General features: G+C 35.9%; 1 protein-coding gene across 12 annotated transcripts in view; it reads left to right on the forward strand.

Moving 5' to 3' along the window:
- Positions 1-17,662, forward strand: part of EED (embryonic ectoderm development) — a 41,945-nt gene extending 24,283 nt beyond the window's left edge. Inside the window, exons 8-13 of one of the 12 annotated variants that reach the window (XM_012558151.2) lie at positions 2,931-3,064; positions 5,177-5,282; positions 7,016-7,090; positions 15,029-15,187; positions 16,155-16,228; positions 17,253-17,662. In XM_012558151.2, coding sequence (XP_012413605.1) covers positions 2,931-3,064; positions 5,177-5,282; positions 7,016-7,090; positions 15,029-15,187; positions 16,155-16,228; positions 17,253-17,379 — 675 coding nt within the window. In that variant the 3' untranslated portion in view covers positions 17,380-17,662. Of the gene's footprint in view, positions 1-2,930; positions 3,065-5,176; positions 5,283-7,015; positions 7,091-8,641; positions 8,752-15,028; positions 15,225-16,003 lie in introns of those variants that run through there. The other 11 variants (XR_002825488.1, XR_002825487.1, XR_002825489.1 and 8 more) reach the window with 11 other exon arrangements.
- Positions 17,663-18,113: the final 451 nt, after the last annotated feature.

The raw sequence follows: 18,113 nt of genomic DNA on the forward strand, positions 1-18,113 counted from the left end.
CGGGGATTGGGCAGCCCCATAAAACAGAACGGGACTAATGAGGCACAGCAGTCCAGGGACAAGGACTAGAAGGCAGAAGGGGACAGGAAAGCTGGTAATAGGGAACCCAAGGTTGAGTAAGGACAGTGTTGACATGTAGTGGGTTTGTTAACCATTGTCATAGGGCAACGTGTACTAAGTGTTTAATGAGAAACTATTTTTTCTGTAAACCTTCATCTGAAGTGAGAATAGCAGCACAACTGGAAGAACATAATCGATGTCACTGAATTGTGCATGTAGAAATTTTTGAAATGGTATATCTTTGGCTATGTTATTTTCACCAAAAAAAAACCAAAAAAACCTAATCATTTTGATTATGTTTAAAGATAATCAAATGTTATCTTTATATTGATCTATTATGATACAGTACAAGTGTTTTTAGGTAGAGTTCAGTGTTTAGGGTTATTTTAGCATTACTTGACAATCATTTATAGCTTGATTTCCGTAGTAATTTTGCAGCTCTTCAGTTCTTTTTCATTAGACTCTGTAAACAGGCAGTATATTTTGAAGCATACAGCATTTATTTTGGAGCACTGGTGGCGCAGCGGTTAAGAGCTTGGCTGCTAACCGGAAGGTCGGCAGTTCAAATCCACCAGATGCTCCTTGGAAACCCTATGGGGCAGTTCTTTGTCCTGTAGAGTTGTGAGTAGGAATTGACTCGGCGATAACGGGTTTGGTTTTTTTTTAAATTTAGCATTCATTTATTTTTGAGGCTTTTGTATAGAAAATTGCCTTGAAAAGATCAGAAACAAATTTTACATGGAGGAAAATTAAGTCAAAATAAAGTGAAATTGACACCATATTAAGTCTCTGTAACTAATAAGCCAATGGATGAATTTATTCTAGTTAGATTGTTTTGTTTCCTGCTCAGATACCAACAGATTTTAATTATTTTATAAAGGAATGTGCCATGTATGCACTTTCATTTTTTTTTTTTTTTTTGCTTGTAGAAAATCATTATAGTTTTCCTTTAAAAACCATTTTATAATTTATTTTTTGTTGTTCTTGAGAATATACACAGCAAAAGAAGCATGTAGCATTTTAATTGGAAGTACTGAATGTTCCTATGGTTGGGGTTGTATGCCTTTCTTAAAATCATACCTACCTTAGGATACCTTATCAACTTGCAACTTCTGAAAGTTACAGTAGTATTCTACAACTGCCCTTGTGTGTACAGGAGCCAAACCTACCATCCTTTATCAACTCCAAAATTAGAATTACTGACTTTTATGGATATCGTATTCTGTTGGCAGCCCTAAGTGGAGTAATTAGGAGAAGTAGCAGCAACCAGAATTGTGAATTCATTCAACATCTAACCTAAGCTCTTAGGCTCTTGTAAAATAGTGTCCATCATTAATTCTAAAGGTTGGATTAACACAAAATATCTAGGTTAGTAAGGAAAATATCTTAAATAGAACTCTCCAGTGTTATTTCTTTAGCAGGAGACATTGTGTACTTTTGTAATGCAGGAGTTAACTCCTAGAAGGATTGATAGGTGAGATATTCATTAACCCATTATGTGCCTTGTGCTAAACAGCTGTCACACAATAAAAATTTTACGATTTTGATCACTTTACATCTCTCTGCCAAAGAGAAATGACAGCTTCATTTTTAGAATTGTGGGTTTTTAATGTTTTGTTTAAGAAATCCTTTTTTATATGTTTAAGGACGTGATGTTTTAACCTTCTTTATGAAGTAAGGTGGTTATAATAGATAATCTCTTAGGAACCTATTAAAAATAAATATTTCAAATTAAAGCAAATAAAAATATTAAAATATGTGATTTCCTTTATTTGACGTTTTTTCTTTATTCATTTTTAAAATGAACTCTAAAACCAGTGTCACTCTCGGAGATGTTTTAATAGAAGTACAGATAAAATTTCAACTGTTTAAGGACTCATTGCAGTTTCACACAAAGATACTGATTTCATTGCTTTATCAGGGTTGGACAAGGGAAAGTTTAAAGTTATGTTTGTCATTTTGGTGATTTTACAGTATTTTTAGAGTTTTAATAGGAAATAAAATTTAAAGTACCTAACTAAAGAAGCCAGCTTTCCTTGTTATAGGATCATTCATTGGCTTCTTGCATTTTAGTCAAGAGTTGATTATTTGAACCATAATCTCAAATAATGAACCCCGTTTTACTTTTGTAAAGTTAGTAAGATCCTCAGTCAACATATGAAACAATGTAATTTCAGGTTCTTGTGTCATAGAATAATTATTTGACATCAGTATTCCATTTACCTTCAAAATGAAACAAAAGAAATATTTAAAAATAATACAATAGATAAAACTAATTATTTAAAAATAATTTATTTTCTTGCCTTCCATATTGTAAAAGCTCATGTTTTCCAGTGGTGTTGAACCTAGATACAAATGAGTCAAAACTTAACTTTTTTTTTTTTAATTGTGAGTTAAGTGAAAGTTTACATAGCAGATTAGTTTCTCATTAAATAGTTAATACACAGATAGTTTTGTGACATTAGTTGCCAATCCCGCAGTGTGTTAACACCCTCCTCTTCTCCATCCCAGGTTCCGTTTTTCCATTCGTACAGTTTTCCTGTCCGTTCCTACCTTCTCGCTTTTGCTTTTGGGCTGGTGTGCCCATTAGTCTTGTATACATGATTGAACCATGAAGCACATCCTTCATGTGTGTTATTGTTGACCCTATAGACCTGTCTAACCCCAAAGGGCTGAAGGGAAAACTTTACATCTTGAAAGTAGTAAACAATCTGATTTATGGCCTACACAGATGGAATCTAAAATGTGGTTTTATTAGTGTTGCGGTTTGAAATATAATTTTGACTATATTTTACATCAGGTAAAAATTGGATAGTGTTACTTGGGACTATAATTTATATATTTATTTTAAATTTCTGTTTTACATACAGGATTATGATCTTTTGGGTGAAAAAATAATGTCCTGTGGTATGGATCACTCTCTTAAACTTTGGAGGATTAATTCAAAGAGAATGATGAATGCAATCAAGGAATCCTATGATTATAACCCAAATAAAACTAACAGGTAACAGTTGTGATATTTAAAACAATTTGCTGTCACACACTGTTGGATAGATATATTTTACTTGTTTCCAAAATTGTTCTATAAGCCTCCAGCATTGAGTTTAGAAGCCCCTTTCAACGACTGTTGAGATTTAGTCAACATAACATGTTGTTATGTGCCGTTGAGTCAGTTCCGACTCGCAGCGATTCTATAGGACAGAGTAGAACTGCCCCCATAGGGTTTCCAAGGAGCGGTTGGTGGATTTCGATCTGCAGACCTTTTGGTTAGCAGCCAAGTTCTACCCATTGTGCCACCAGGGCTCCTACCATAACAACAAATGAATCTATTTAAAAAGGAAGTTCTTTATTTTTACTGTAATATGTTTGTGGCTCAGTCTTTTAAACCCCTTTTAAATTAAGTTTTCATCTTAATTTATTAGCATATTTTACCTTTTTCTTTTTTTTAAGGTATGCATATACTTGGCCTTTTAAGCTATAAATGTAGAAATTTCAAATCAACTTAGTTTAAAGTGAGGTTCTTTAATTCATGATAATATAATGCTTTCCTTTAATTGATGCTCACTTCATTAACAAAGCAAATTCAAAAGAAGGAGCTTTGCTCCCTGGTATTATGGGGTGGGGAATATTGTCATTTTTTAGATATTTTTTAGTAATGCCTCAATTCTTAATGCCTTCTGATTATCTTTTCAGAACCTTACCAGGCTATCATCAACACTTTCGCTATTCAATGTCATATGTCTGTGTATGTTAACTTTTTATTTTGTTTTGGCAAAGAACTAGAGTTTATTTTCTGATTATCAAACCAGATAGTTAACCGATTCTTAGTTAAATTTATAAGCATCAGTTAATATTTCAATGCACTAACATTCATTCAACCTCAGTGGCCTTTAAAAATTAGTGCAACTTTTAAATTTCTATTTTAAAACACCACGGGCTAGCAGATTAAAATTACCATTTCATTTTTTTTTTCTAGAGCTTTGGAGTACATACATACTATCTTTTACGGCTTACAGTGAATTACATTGACTTACACCAGTTTTCTCCTTGAACAAGGTTTAGCCGTAAGATTATAGTATGTTCTTGGGTAAAAAGCAATTAACATAATTAAAGCAGAGTTAAAATTTTAGATCATTAATAATATTTTAATGTTTTATAAACAAAAGATCCCAGAATTTGAATTGAAAGGGTTGTTTGACATCATTTGGCCCAACGTCATTTTTACAGATGGAGGAAATGTAAAGAGAGGGCGTGTAAGTTGCCTGCGACACAACTGTGTAATTCATGTCATATCATAGTTCTATAGTTATTTCAGTATTAAAAAGTGAATCACTTATTTGATCAGAAATTTTAGATTTACTATTAATTAGTCCACTCTAGAATTGATGGCAGCTTGTCTTCTCACAAATATCTTGCATTTAGGTTCTGGTGATCTGCTCCCATAAAGACGACAGCCTAGGAAACCCTATGAGGCAGATTTACTCTGTCACATGGGGTCGCTGTGAGTTGCAGTCGGCTCGATGGCACCCAACAACAACAACAAATGCAGTAGTTATTTGGGAAAAATCTTAGCTAATAAATGTCAAACTCGTTAGTTATCATTTTCAGAAATTCTCTCTCCTCTAACCTTTGGAATGATATCTCATTGTTCTTAGGAAGGTGACTGTCTTTTAAAATATTCCAGTTATGTTTATATTCATAGACCATTAATGAGTAGTTTTAAAGGACTGATTAGCTATCTTAGTATTATTTTCTATAAGAAACGTTCACTGCTGCAATCAGGTGTCTTTCTTTGCTTATCATTGGTTAGGATAGCTAGAATTAAAGTGATAAATTTGGGGTTATGTATAGTTTAATATGCAGGAAGTTGCAATTTTTATAAATGAAAATTCATAAGACAAAAATAAAACAATGTGAGAGCCAATAATGGGGAAAAGATACGAAACAGAAATGGAATGAGACTTTAACTCCAATGAACAGATAAGAAGATATTCATTATATAGGAGAACAGAAGTTAATAGTCATCCGTTTTATTTTTTCAAAGTTTTATAAATATGAAAATGAAAATTAGTGATTCTCCTGTACTTAAGTTCTGATATTTTCATTCTTTCTTCAGGCCATTTATTTCTCAGAAAATTCACTTTCCTGACTTTTCTACCAGAGACATACATAGGAATTATGTCGATTGTGTGCGATGGTTAGGCGATTTGATACTTTCCAAGGTATAGTAACTGCTGCTAAGCTGTATTTCCATTGTTTGTTTGTGTGTGTATGTTGGAACTTTGTAGGGAGTTAGGTTTTTTATTCAGCTTGTTAAAATAGACAGCAGATAGGAATTGCTTTTTTTTTTTTCCCTAAGTCCTGATATTTTCATGAATTTGGAAACTTAGGCATAAAACATCCCAGTGAATTATTACAATTCCTTATGCTCTGATAGGAGTCCCTGAGTGGTTCAAATGGTTAATGCACTCAGCTGCTCACTGAAAGGTTTGAGGTTCGAGTCCATGCAAAGGCATCTCGGAAGAAAGTCCTGGTGATCTGCTTCCAAAAAATCAGCCACTGGAAACCCTATGGAGTACAGTTCTACTCTGACACACATGGGTCGCAATGAATCAGAATTGACTTGACAGCATCTGGTTTTTCGGGAGGTGCTTGGAGCCCTAGTGGCGCAGCGGTTAAGAGCTACGGCTGCTGACTAAAAGGTCGGCAGTTTGAATCCATCAGCCACTCCTTGAAAACTCTGTGGGGCAGTTGTAACCTGTCCTGTAGGGCCTCTATGAGTCAGACTTGACAATGGCAACGGGTTTGGTTTTTATGCTCTTACTAGATGAAAAGTGTAGCTTATGTGGTGACATTGTTCTCTGGTAATCTGATGTAAAATAACCATATTAAAAGCTAGTAGGGTTTTTTTTTTTTTTTCCGTATGTTTTTGTGCATTTTGGTAAAATTTTATTTACAAAAGTAGACTGCTGGTGTTGGCTCACAAGCTGTAGTTTGCTGACTCATGCTCTAACATACTGAGGGAATTTTTTTTTCCTGATCATTTAGAAAGGTTTTTTATGATGTCATCTGAACATTTAGGATTGTCACATTGGAGAAATAGTTACCAGTTTCTTTCCTTGGTGTGGATTTCAGAACATTTCATGTTTTCTCGGGCAGAGCCTAGTGGCTTTTTTGTTTTTTTTGTCTTAGCCTTGTGTGTATATTTTTACTTTTTTAAAAAACTTTTGATTTTGAAATAATAATAGATTCACAGGAAGTTTAAATGTAATGCAGAGAGGTCCCAGCTCCCCTTCGCCCAGCTTCCCCCAGTGCTTACACATCTTAAATAACTATAATTACCAAATCCAGGAAATTAACATTGATTGATGCAGTATGTGTTTATAGTTCTATGTCATTTTATCATGTGAAGTTTGTCATTTCCATAATGTAATACAAATGGAGTCATACAATATGGGATCTTTTGAGATTGATGTTTTTCACTCAGCATAATGCCCTTGAGACCCATTCAAGTTGTTGTGTGTACGAGTAGTTCTCCCTTATTATTGCTGAGTAGTATTCCATGGTATGAATGTATCACAGCTTGTTTAAGCATTCGTCTGTTGTAGGATGTTACGGTCGTTTACAGTTTTGGACTGTTACAAATAAAGCTGCTGTGAAAATCATTTACAGATTTTTGTGTGGACATAAGTTTTCATTTCTCTGGGATAAATGCCTAAGAGTGTAATTGCTGCGTCATATGTCCTGGTAGCACAGCGGTTAAGAGCTCAGCTGCTAACCAAAAGGTCAGCAATTCGAATCCACCAGCTGCTGCTTGGAAACCTTATGGGGCAGTTCTCCTTTGTCCTATAGGATCACTATGAGTTGGGATCGACTTGATGGCAATGGGTTTGGTTTGGTTTTGGTATGGTTAAGTTTGTTTAGTTTTTTAAGAAACTGCCAAACTTTTTTCCAGAGTGGCCATGCCATTTTACATTCCCATCAGAAATGTATGAGAGATCTGGTTTCTCGGAAGCTTTGCCAGGATTTGGTATTGTCACTATTTTTTATTTTAGTCTGTTCTGATAGGTGTGTAGTGTTATCTCATTGTGGTCTTAATTTGCATTTCCCTGATGGCTAGTGATGTTGAACATCTTTTCTTGTGCTTCTTTGCCATCTGTATCTCCTTTTCGGCGATGTCTCTTCATATCTTTTACTCATTTTGTAATTTGATTAGTTTTTTGTTTTTTTTTTTAAACTTTTGAGTTTTAGAGTTCTTAATACATTTTAAATATGAGTCCTGTGCCAGATATGTGGTTTCCAAATATTTTCTTCCAGTCTGTAGGCTTTTCATCCTCTTAACAGGGTCCTTCACAGAGCAAAACTTTTTAATTTTGATGAAGTCCAATGTTTTTTTAAAAAATTTATACTATGGACCGTACTTTTGGTGTCATTTCTAAGAACTCTTTACTAAGCCCTAGATCCTGAAGGGTTTTTCCTGTTTTCCTCTAAAAAAAGTTTAGTGTTATAATGTTGTTTTACATTTAAATGTATGATCCATTTTGAGTTAACTTTTGCGTAAGGTATGAGGTTTAGGTGGAGGTTCATTTTTTGCTTATAGATATCCAATTGCTCCAGCACCATTTGTTTAAAGAATATCCTTTCTTCCATTTAATTGCTTTTGCACCTTTGTCAAAATTTATTTGGCCATACTTGTGTGGGACTATTTCTGGGTTTTCTACTCCGTTTCATTGATCTATGTTTATTCCTCTGCCAGCATTACACAATCTTTATTACTGTTACTCTATAAGACTTGAGATCAGGTAGAATAATTTCTCCTACTTTATCCTTTTTTTTCCCCCAAAATTGTTTAATCAGTTCCTTTGCCTTTCCATATGAATTTTAGAAAAATCTTGCCTATATTTACAAAAAATCTTGTTGGCATTTTGATTGGAATTTTGTTAAATGTATGTATCAAAATGGGGGACGATTAACATCTTTACTGTGTTGAGTCTTCTAATCCATGAACATGGTCTGTCTTTCCATTTATTTAGATCTCTGATTTCTTTCATCAGCATTTTGTTGTTTTCAGCATACAACTCCTTTACATGTTTTGTTAGATTTACACCTAAGTATTTTTTTTGAATGATGGTGGTAGTGTATTTTTAATTTCTGTTTCCACATGTATATTGCTACTATATAGAAATACAGTTGATTTTTACATGTTGATCTTGAATTCTGCAATATAACTGAACTGCTTATTAGTCCTAGGTTTTTTTTTCTTCTTGTAGATTCATTGGGTTTTTCTTTGTAGAACGTCATGTCATCTGCAAATAGAGACAGTTTTATTTCTTTCTTTCTGAACTCGATGCTTTTTATTTCCTTTTCTTGTCTTATTGTGTTGGTGAACTTCCAGTACTGTGTTGAATAGCAGTGGTGAGACCAAACATCCTTGACTTGTTATCAATATTAAAGGGAAAACATTGAGTCTTTTACCATATTTTATGCAGATAACATGCACCTTCTGCATTTGTTTGCCAGCTGCGCCCTCCCACCACAAGGTATTTTCGTAAGCATGCTATGCTAATTTTGTTTTTTACAGCAACATGTGGAAGAGGATTGGCATGGCGGTGCTTGTGAGGGTGCCTCGCAGGGAGAGGGCACGGCCGGCAAACAAACACAGAAGGCACATATTATTTGTGTAGAAATACGGTAAGCATATTAGCTGTATGTTTTTTGTAGATGTTCTGTATTAAGCTGAGGGCTGTCCTCTCTATTCTGAGTTTTCTGAGAGTTTTTATCGTGAATGGGTGTTGGATTTTGTCAGATGCTTTTTCTGCATCAGTATGATCTTGTGGTTTTTTTTCTTTAGCCTGTTAGTGTAATGTAATGGATTACATTAAAGATTGATCCAGCCTTACATCCCTGGAATAAACCACACTTGGTCATGGTGTATAATTTTTTTTATATGTTGCTGAATTCTATTTGCTAATATTTTGTTACGGATTTTTGCATCTGTATTCATAAGAGATATTGGTCTGAAGTTTTCTTTTGTACTGTCTTTGTCAGGTTTTGGTGTCCTGTTACTACTGGCTCTATACAATGAATTGGGAAGTGTTTCGTCTGTTTTATGGGAGAGATTGTAGAATTGGTATTAAGTTCTTATCTAAGTAGTTGGTAGAATTCTCCAGTGAAACCATCTGGGCCTGGAAATTTTAGGGAAGAGTTTTCAAATTGCAAATTCAATTTTCTTAGTAATGATTGGGTTATTCAAGTTAACTATTTCATATCGAATGAGTTGTGGTAGTTTCTGCTAGTCAGTGAATTGGTCCATGTTAAATCTATGTGTAGAGAGTTGTCAGTAGTATGCTTTTATTATCCTTTTGATATCTGCACAGTCTGTAGTGCTATATCTGCTTTCTCATAATTGATAATTTATGTCTCCTCTTTGTTGTCAGTTTTTCAGTTTTATTGGTCTCTTCAAATAATTAGCTTTTTGTTTCTTTCCATTGTTTTTCTGGTTTCAATTTTATAGATTTCTCCTCTTTATTATTTCTTTCTTTCTGTTTGCTTTGGCTTTATTTTGTTCATTATTTATTTATTTATATGGAAGTTCAGATTATTGTTTTGAGACTTTTCTATTGTAAGTATTTGGCATTATAAATTTCTCTGTCAGCACTGCTTTAGGTGCTTCCTACAGTTTTAATGTAAAATGTATTGTTTAGTTTCTAGATGTTAGGAAATTTTCCTGTTATCAGTCTGTTATTGATTTCTAGTTTGATTCCATTGTGATCAGAGAATGCACTTCGTATGGTTTCAGTTTTTTAAAATTTTTTGAGAGTTGTTTATGGCCCTATTTTGGTATACGTTCTATAGAGCTTGAAAAGAACATATATTTTACTGTTGGGTAGAGTGTTCTGTGTCAATTAGATTCTTCTGGTTGATGATGTTGTTGAATTCTTCTGTATTTGTTTATTAATTGTTGAGAGAGGCATTGAAGTTTTTTCCAGTTTTAATTGTGAATTTGTCTCTTCCTTTTTACAGTTCTGTCATATGTTTTGCAGTTCTGTTGTTTGATGCATACGTATTTGGTAGCTTGGTTCTTTTATGATTATGTAATGCTCCTCTCTCGTCCCTGGTAATTTTCTTTGCTTTGAAGTCTTCTTTATCTGGTATTAATGTAGCCATTTCTGCATTCTTTAGATTAATGCTTGCACGCTATGTCTTTTCTATCCTTTACGTTTGATCTATGTATATCATTATAGTTGAGGTGAGTTTCTTGTAGATGGTATATATTTATGTCGTATATTTTTATTCACTGTAACAATCTGTCTTTTAGTTGGTGTATTTAGACCATTTATATTTAAGCCTTAACATATCTATAATTATATTAAGTCTGGCATTTTATTCCTCCCCCCCAACACCTTCCTGTAGGTTACTTGAACATTTTTAGAATTCCATTTTGATTTATCCATAGCATTATTTAGTGTATTCTTTTGTGTAGCTTTTTTGGTGGTTGCTCTAGGCATTACATTACATATGCACATGCGTAACTTATCACAGCCTACTGGTGTCAACATTTTACCAGTTCCAGTGAAGAATGGAAACCTTACTTCCCTTTATGTTGCTTTACTCTCCCTCGCTTATAATATAGTTTTCTTAAATATTTTCTTTACATTTGGGAACCACTTCAGTGTTACAGTTTTTACTTCAGCCACCGAACATAAATTAGAAAACTCAAGAGGAGAGTATTATATTTACGCATTGTGCTTTTTCTGTTGCTCTTTTTCCCTCCTGATGTTTCGAGATTCCTTCTTACATTGCTTCTTTTAACCATTCTTTTATGTATGTCTGCTAGTGACAAATTATCTTAGTTTTTCTTCATCTGAGAATATCTTGATTTCCCTTTCATTCCTGAAGGATATTTTCACTGACAGTAGGATTCTGAGTGGACAGTTCTTTTCTTTCAACACTTAAAAAATATTGTGCCACTTTATTATGCCCTCCATGGTTTCTGGTGAGAAATCCACTGTCACTGGACTTTTTTTTTTTTCCCTTCTAGGTAAGGTGTTCTTTTTGTCTTGTTGCTTTCAAGATTTTGTTTCTTTGGCTTTAGTTTTCAGAAGTTTGACCATGATGTGACTTGAGGTGGTTTCTTGGATTTATCTTGTTTGGGATTCGCTCACCTTCTTGAGAATCTGTAGGTTTATGTCTTTTGAGGCATAATTTTTCCCAGATTTGGGAACTTTTCACTGTTATTTGAGTTCTTTTCAGCACTGCCCTCTTCCTTCTCTTTTTGGAATCCAGTGACACAAATGTTAGATCTTTTGTTTAGTCTTGGACTCTGCCTACCCCCCCACCTCCTTTTTTTTGGTCCATTTTCTCATTCAGATTGAGTAATTTCTTTCGTTCTGTATTTGCTGATTCTTTTCTCCTCTCTGTTTTTAAGCCCATCTGTTCAGTTTTTAATTTTGGTTATTGTATTTTTCATTTCTAAAATTTACATTTGATTCTTCATATTGTTTATGTTTTTGCTGAGATTTTATTGTTTTCAGTGTGTTCATAATTGCTTTTTGAAGCATTTTTATGATGGCTACTTAGAAATCCGTGTCAGATAGTTCTAATATCTGTGTCATCTCAGTGTTGGCACTTGTCTTTTCTTGTTAAATTGAGATTTTCCCGATTCTTTGAATGACAAGTGATTTTAGGTTGAGACCTGGATATTCTGAGTGTTATGAGAGTCTGGATCTTATTTAGATCTTCTCTTACAGCACGCTGCTTCTGACATCTTTCCAGCTGGGAAAGGGGAGCACCGCCTCATGCTTGCTAATGGAAGTCCATTTTCCCCACTTGGCCTAGGTTTATTTGGAGATGGTGCCTTCTTACTGCTAGGTGGGAGAGGGAATTCAGGCTCCCACTAGGCTGCAGTTGATACCACCTTAGCTGGGAACAAGGATGCCTCATTACTGCTACCCAGGTGGTCTCTACTGACACTCTGGGTGGCGGGTGAGGGGATAGTTGTGAATGTTCTCTTCACTAGGTCTCCTCTGATACCACTCCAGCCAGAGAGGAGTAGAAGGGTCACCTCTTTACCACAGGAGGCATGTCAGGGGGCAGACACTTGAGGCGTTTAGTTACCTCCTGGGGAGGGTTCCCTACTGGGCCTTTGCTGGTTTGGGGGGTCCACAATCTTTTTTGTGGTGTTTGGCTGGTGTAGAGAAGTTACTTTTTAAAAGTTTCCTGTCTTCCTAGGCTGCCACTTTCTTAGTCTTTTGGCTGGAGAGAGCAAGCTTTTTGGAGGTGTTTTTTTTGTCCAGTCTGATTAGCATTTCTCTAGCATGTAGTCTGGGATACAGTGAGGCTGAAGAAAATCCAGCAAAGTTACTTACCACCTTATTCTTCAGGTGTCAAGATTCCTAATTGGTTTGCCTTCTCTCCACCTTTCAGAGTCCTCTTATTATTATTTTTTTAATGTCCAGAGTTTTTAGCTTATACCCATTCCTCACTTATCAACATGGTTAGGTTCCAAAGACAAGGTCGTTATGGGAACATAGAGGGTGATTATGTTATTACACAACTGCCAAACCACTGAGAATCATGGCCCAGCCAAGCTGACACTTAATCTTAACCCTCACAGTCAGCATTACTCTTGCCTCACCCTTCGGCATTCATTACCACCAGACGTTCGCTGTTAATTGCACAAAGTAGTTGGATAGTAGATTTTTTACTTTTGTCATAAATGCATAATGTTGGATAACGACATACTCAGTAAGTGAGGAATAGGTGTACTTGGCAGGACGAATAGACAAAAGTACATCTACTCCATCATTCTGGAAGCTGAAGTAAAAAACCAGCAGCATTAAAATTTCTGCTCTTAGAACTTAATCAGACCATAGGGAAGAATTTCTAATTTTTGGGTAGGAGACTGAACTAGATCAGTGGTCTCAAATTTGACTGTGCATCAACGTCATTGAGATAATATTATAAAAATATATTCTTAGACCTCACCCTCAGAGATTCTAAATTTGGCACAAGGGCCTAGGCTTTTGTAATTTTAAAAGCTCTCTAGGTGATTTTGAAGTACAACCATCTACTACCTTGGGCAAATTCTTTTTCCTCCCCTGGTGGTGCAGTGGTTAAGAGCTACAGTTGCTAACCAAAAGGCTGGCAGTTTGAATCCACCAGCCGCTCTTGATGGCAGTGGGTTTGGTTTTGGTTTTATGCTATAGTTATCCATACGGGGACTCTGCTAATTAAGGATCCTTTACCAGTGGTTAAGAGCTCGGCTGTTAACCAAAAAAGTCTGCAATTTGAATCCCCTAGCTGCTCCTTGGAAACCCTATGGGACAGTTTTACTCTGTCTGTAGGATCACTATGAGTCGGAATCGACTAGGTGGCAACAGGTTTTTTTGTTTTGTTTTGTTTTGTTTACCAGTGCACTCAGGAAGAAGCACTTCAGGAACAGTTTTACAATTCATCTGTTTCTGCGTACCTCTCAGAAATTGATTCAGTAGGGTTGTGGCAGAAATGATTATTTTGAGAAAACTCCCCAGGTGAATGATCCTATTGTCCACTCTTAGTTAAGAGTCACTGGACTAGGTTATCTCAAAGGATTTGTATAAGGACTAGGATTTTATGTTGTCTTAAAAAATTGGAGAATACTGTTCTGAGAGTGTTGTCCCCTCCCTAATTTTCCTGTGGCCCTGCTATTAAACTGCTTAGATGCCAGTGAATCTGACAGGGCTGCACATCAGAGTTGCCACAAGTGACTGGAGTCTGTGTCCTATAAAAGTCCAGGGGTGGCAGTTCACCTAGACCAGGGTTTCTCAACCTCGGTGCTATTGAGGTTGAGCCAGATAATTCTTTCTTGTGAGGGTTGTTCTATGGATTGTAAGATGTTGAGCAGCATCTGTGGCCTCTGCACACTAGACACTGCCACATGTCCTCTGTGTTGTTGTCGTGTGCTGCTAAATGGATTCCAACTCATAGAGATTCTATATGATAGAGTAGAACTGCCCCATAGGGTTACTTAGGCTGTAGTCTTTACGGAAGCAGATCGCCAGGTCTTTTCTCCCACAGAGCTGATGGTAGATTCAAACTGCCAGCCTTTCAGTTAGCAGCTGAGCGTTTAACCGTTGCACCATGAGGGCTCCTACATGTCCCATTGTGGGCAGAATTGCCCTGCTTGCCCCCTTCATGTTGAGGAGAACTGATCTAGACGATAATAGGAATAGTGCACTGTTGTGCAGTTTTCCTTCCATTGTACTCTTTACAACTTGCTGCTTAACTGGAAGTGTGTACAAAGATTTGATGTTACAGGATAGGGAAAGCCTAACTTCTCACTTTATTTTAATCCCGTCCCTATTCCTGTGTCTTGACATTAAATCACTTTTATTGCCTTATTTATAACCTAATCTCTAAGGCCCTTTCTTTGAATTCATTAACTTTCCTAAAACATCTATTGAACACCTACCATGTGGCAGGCACGAGGATGAAGGATGAGCAGCAGTTAGTTAACGAGGCAAAGGGAAGCACATGTGATTAATATTAATGATGGAATGGACAGGGGGATGTGGCAAGATGAGTCTAGTGAAGTAAGCAGGGGCCAGATTATGAAGGGCCATGTATTACAATACTATGTGTTTGTAATTTTACATTTGCTATAAAACACTTCAAGTCACTGAGTGCCAAAGTATCTAGAGCTGAATATGATTTGATCTAGAAGAGAAATTATGATTTCCAAAATGAATATTCCAAACAATGAAATGCTTTTGTGTATTGTCTGAATCTGATACTAGATTTCTTGTCCTCAAACGTGTACATTTAATCTGTGAATATAGATGAGTATAGATCACGATACTTAGTAGATGGATTAATCAGGTTCTAAAAGCTGTCAATTCAAAAATGATAATAGATAAAAAGCTTTGATTTTAATTTTTAAATTCAGTTTTACAATTAACATTTCATTTTCTCTTTTTTTTTTTTTCAGTCTTGTGAAAATGCCATTGTGTGCTGGAAACCTGGCAAAATGGAAGATGATATAGATAAAATTAAACCCAGTGAGTCTAATGTGACTATTCTTGGACGATTTGATTATAGCCAGTGTGACATTTGGTACATGAGGTTTTCTATGGATTTCTGGCAAAAGGTAGCAACATTATTTCACATTTTAAAATTATTTGACTTCGGAAAGACCATTGGCAATTTTTGTTTTTGTTGTATACATGTTCTGGTTCCTCTAAAAATCTACCTTGATGTTTTATATTGATTACCTTGCCCTTTGATGCTGTTTATTCTACCTTTGTGGCTCTGCACAACTTAGGAAATTAGCAGTTAGGTGTCAGGTTTTACTTTCCATAACACCTGTTGTTAAGACATAATGTTTCATCTATATGGGATCAAATTGACAACAGCAACCCAAAAGATTATATAGGAAACTTAGGGGGCAGTGACTTTATGTTAATGGGGGAGAAATAGAAAAGGAGGGTGAGGATGGTTGTACAACTTGAAGACTGTAATTAATGTCACTAAATTGTACATGTAGAAACTGTTGAATTGATGTGTGTTATGCTGTGCATATTCTCAACAACAACAACAACAAAAATAAAATATTAAAAAAGGGGGAAAAAAGACAATGTTTCAGTGATTAGCATGCTGACCTTCTTTGGTAGCTTTTTCTTAGAAGAATTTAGAGAAACATCCAAGTGGTAAAGATGAAATACTAATTATCTAAAATTTTAAACAAATCTGGTGCTAAGATATTTTGGTAACCAGTTACCTGGGTATTTATTTTTGTAAGAAAGCTTTGTAAGAGCTTTCTGTAGCTTTTGCTATAGTTCTTTAAGATGAGAGAACACCGTGCTAACAATGTATGTTGTAAAGTCCTCCATAAATTTGCACAATGCCTTGTCATTTACTCAAGACACCTCTGTGAAATATATATTATTCTTGTTCCTGTTTACAGATCAGGAATGTAAGATACAAAGAGATAATCAAGAGTACAGCCAGAGGCCAGAACTAAGGTTTTCCGGAAAAAAGATGTCTTGGGATTGCTTGAATGCTTCATAGTTTAGTGATTTGATTAATTTGTTGTATTTTTAAATATGTTCACACAGATGCTTGCATTGGGCAATCAGGTTGGCAAACTTTATGTTTGGGATTTAGAAGTAGAAGATCCTCATAAAGCCAAGTAAGTATTTAGACATATGTTAATAATTTCTGCCTTTTTCTCCAATTTTTTTTTTGCCAGTATATAGGAAACAATTGATCCTTAAAGCATTTTTAACATTTCTTAGTTTCAAAGAGCTAAAAAATTTTTTAATCTAATAATGATCGTTTTTCATGAGTATTCAGTGATGTTATTTCTCTTTTTATATAAATTATATGGTGCCTCTTGGACTTAAAATATACCTAAATTACTTTAAAAAACCCCAAATTTTATGAAATTTGAAATTGAGCTTTGTAAAAATGGTGTGGGGGCCATGTCTGACTTCCTGTAACTTCACAACAAGGAAGGAGAACCAAGATCAGCAGCCCAAGGCTCATTCCTATGAGGGGGAGGTCAGACTTGCCTCCTCTCTCAGCCTCTTTACTAGCTCTGATAGCAGCCGCCCCCGCACAGCACTCTACTTCTCTGCTGGATTCAATAATTCATTGCAGTGGCCACACAGAACTTCCAGGCCATACTCACAATTAAGGGGTTTAGTAGGGAAGTAACAGTTATAATTCAGGCTCAGGAACACTCAAGATGCAGTTCTTCCATGAAGACAGCCTTTTCCCAACCAGCTCGCAGGCATGCCTCTCCCTGGCCCTCAGCCTCTGCCCAGAGGCACTCAACTTTCTCTCTCTACGGGTCGGGAAGCTCACCTTGCCGTCTCCTGTTGCCGAGTCTCTCCTGCTGGTTTCTCCTTCCTTGGTGGTGGTGGGCTCTTCTCTCTGCTCTGGAGTTGGCTCTCTTTTAAGGCAAAACTGGCCAGTCCCCTTGGTGGGCCACAATTATCACACAGTCCCACCCAGTCACCTGGATAAGAGTTACAAGACCATGGCTAGAAAGGCCACGCACAAAAGTAATTAATCTACTGTAAGCTTGTAGTGAAGTATATTCTGGTTTTAAATTTTTTCCATTTGATTTATAACACTTGTTCATTTTCTCATATACTGTTTTAAGTTAGATACTAAGAAATATTTAACCTGTTGGCCTGTTTTTTCCCCAGATGCACAACACTAACTCATCATAAATGTGGTGCTGCTATTCGACAAACCAGTTTTAGCAGGGACAGCAGCATTCTCATAGCTGTTTGTGATGATGCCAGTATTTGGCGCTGGGATCGACTTCGATAAATTAACTTTTTTTCTAATCAAAATTAAGAGTTTTGTCTGTATACAATAGAATCTTTTAATGTATCTTTCTAGTAGGGGCACTTAGAGCATTTAGAGTTGTGTTTCAGCGTTCAATCAGGCTGAGCTGAATGTAGTGATGTTTACATTCTTTGTACTGTCTTCCTGCTCAAACTCTACTGCTTTTAATAAAATTTATTTTTATAAAGCTCTGTGTTATTTTAGTTTATTTTCATTGTGATAAGATGTTGAAAGTAATAAAATTATGCCTTTTTGTAATCTTTTTTTTTTTTTTTTTGTAGTGCATATTAACTGGAGAAAGCTATATAAGGTAGAGATTAAAAGTGGGCTATAGAACTAAATTGAGTTTAAATCTTGGCTCTGCTAGTAACTGTACCTTGGATAAGTAACTGAACATCTCTGTGCTTCAGTTTCCTCATGTATATTACACGGATAATAATACCTACTCCATAGGGTTGTAGTGAGGACCAGATGATTTAATACATGTAAGGTGGTGCACTTGTTAAGTGCTCAGCTGCTAACTGAAAGGTCAGTGGTTCGAACCCACCAGCCACTCCACAGGAGACATTTACAGCCTTGGAAACCCTGTAGGGTTGCTACAAGTTAGAATCAATGGCAGCGGGTTTTTAAGACAATTAGAGCAGTACTTAACAAACAAGTTGCCCTCGAGTCTACTTCAACTAATGGCAGCCTTGTGTGTGTCAGTAGAACTGTAC

This window comes from Trichechus manatus, unplaced genomic scaffold, assembly GCF_000243295.1.
Source record: "Trichechus manatus latirostris isolate Lorelei unplaced genomic scaffold, TriManLat1.0 scaffold00140, whole genome shotgun sequence".
In the NCBI taxonomy this organism is placed as follows: Eukaryota; Metazoa; Chordata; class Mammalia; order Sirenia; family Trichechidae; genus Trichechus; species Trichechus manatus.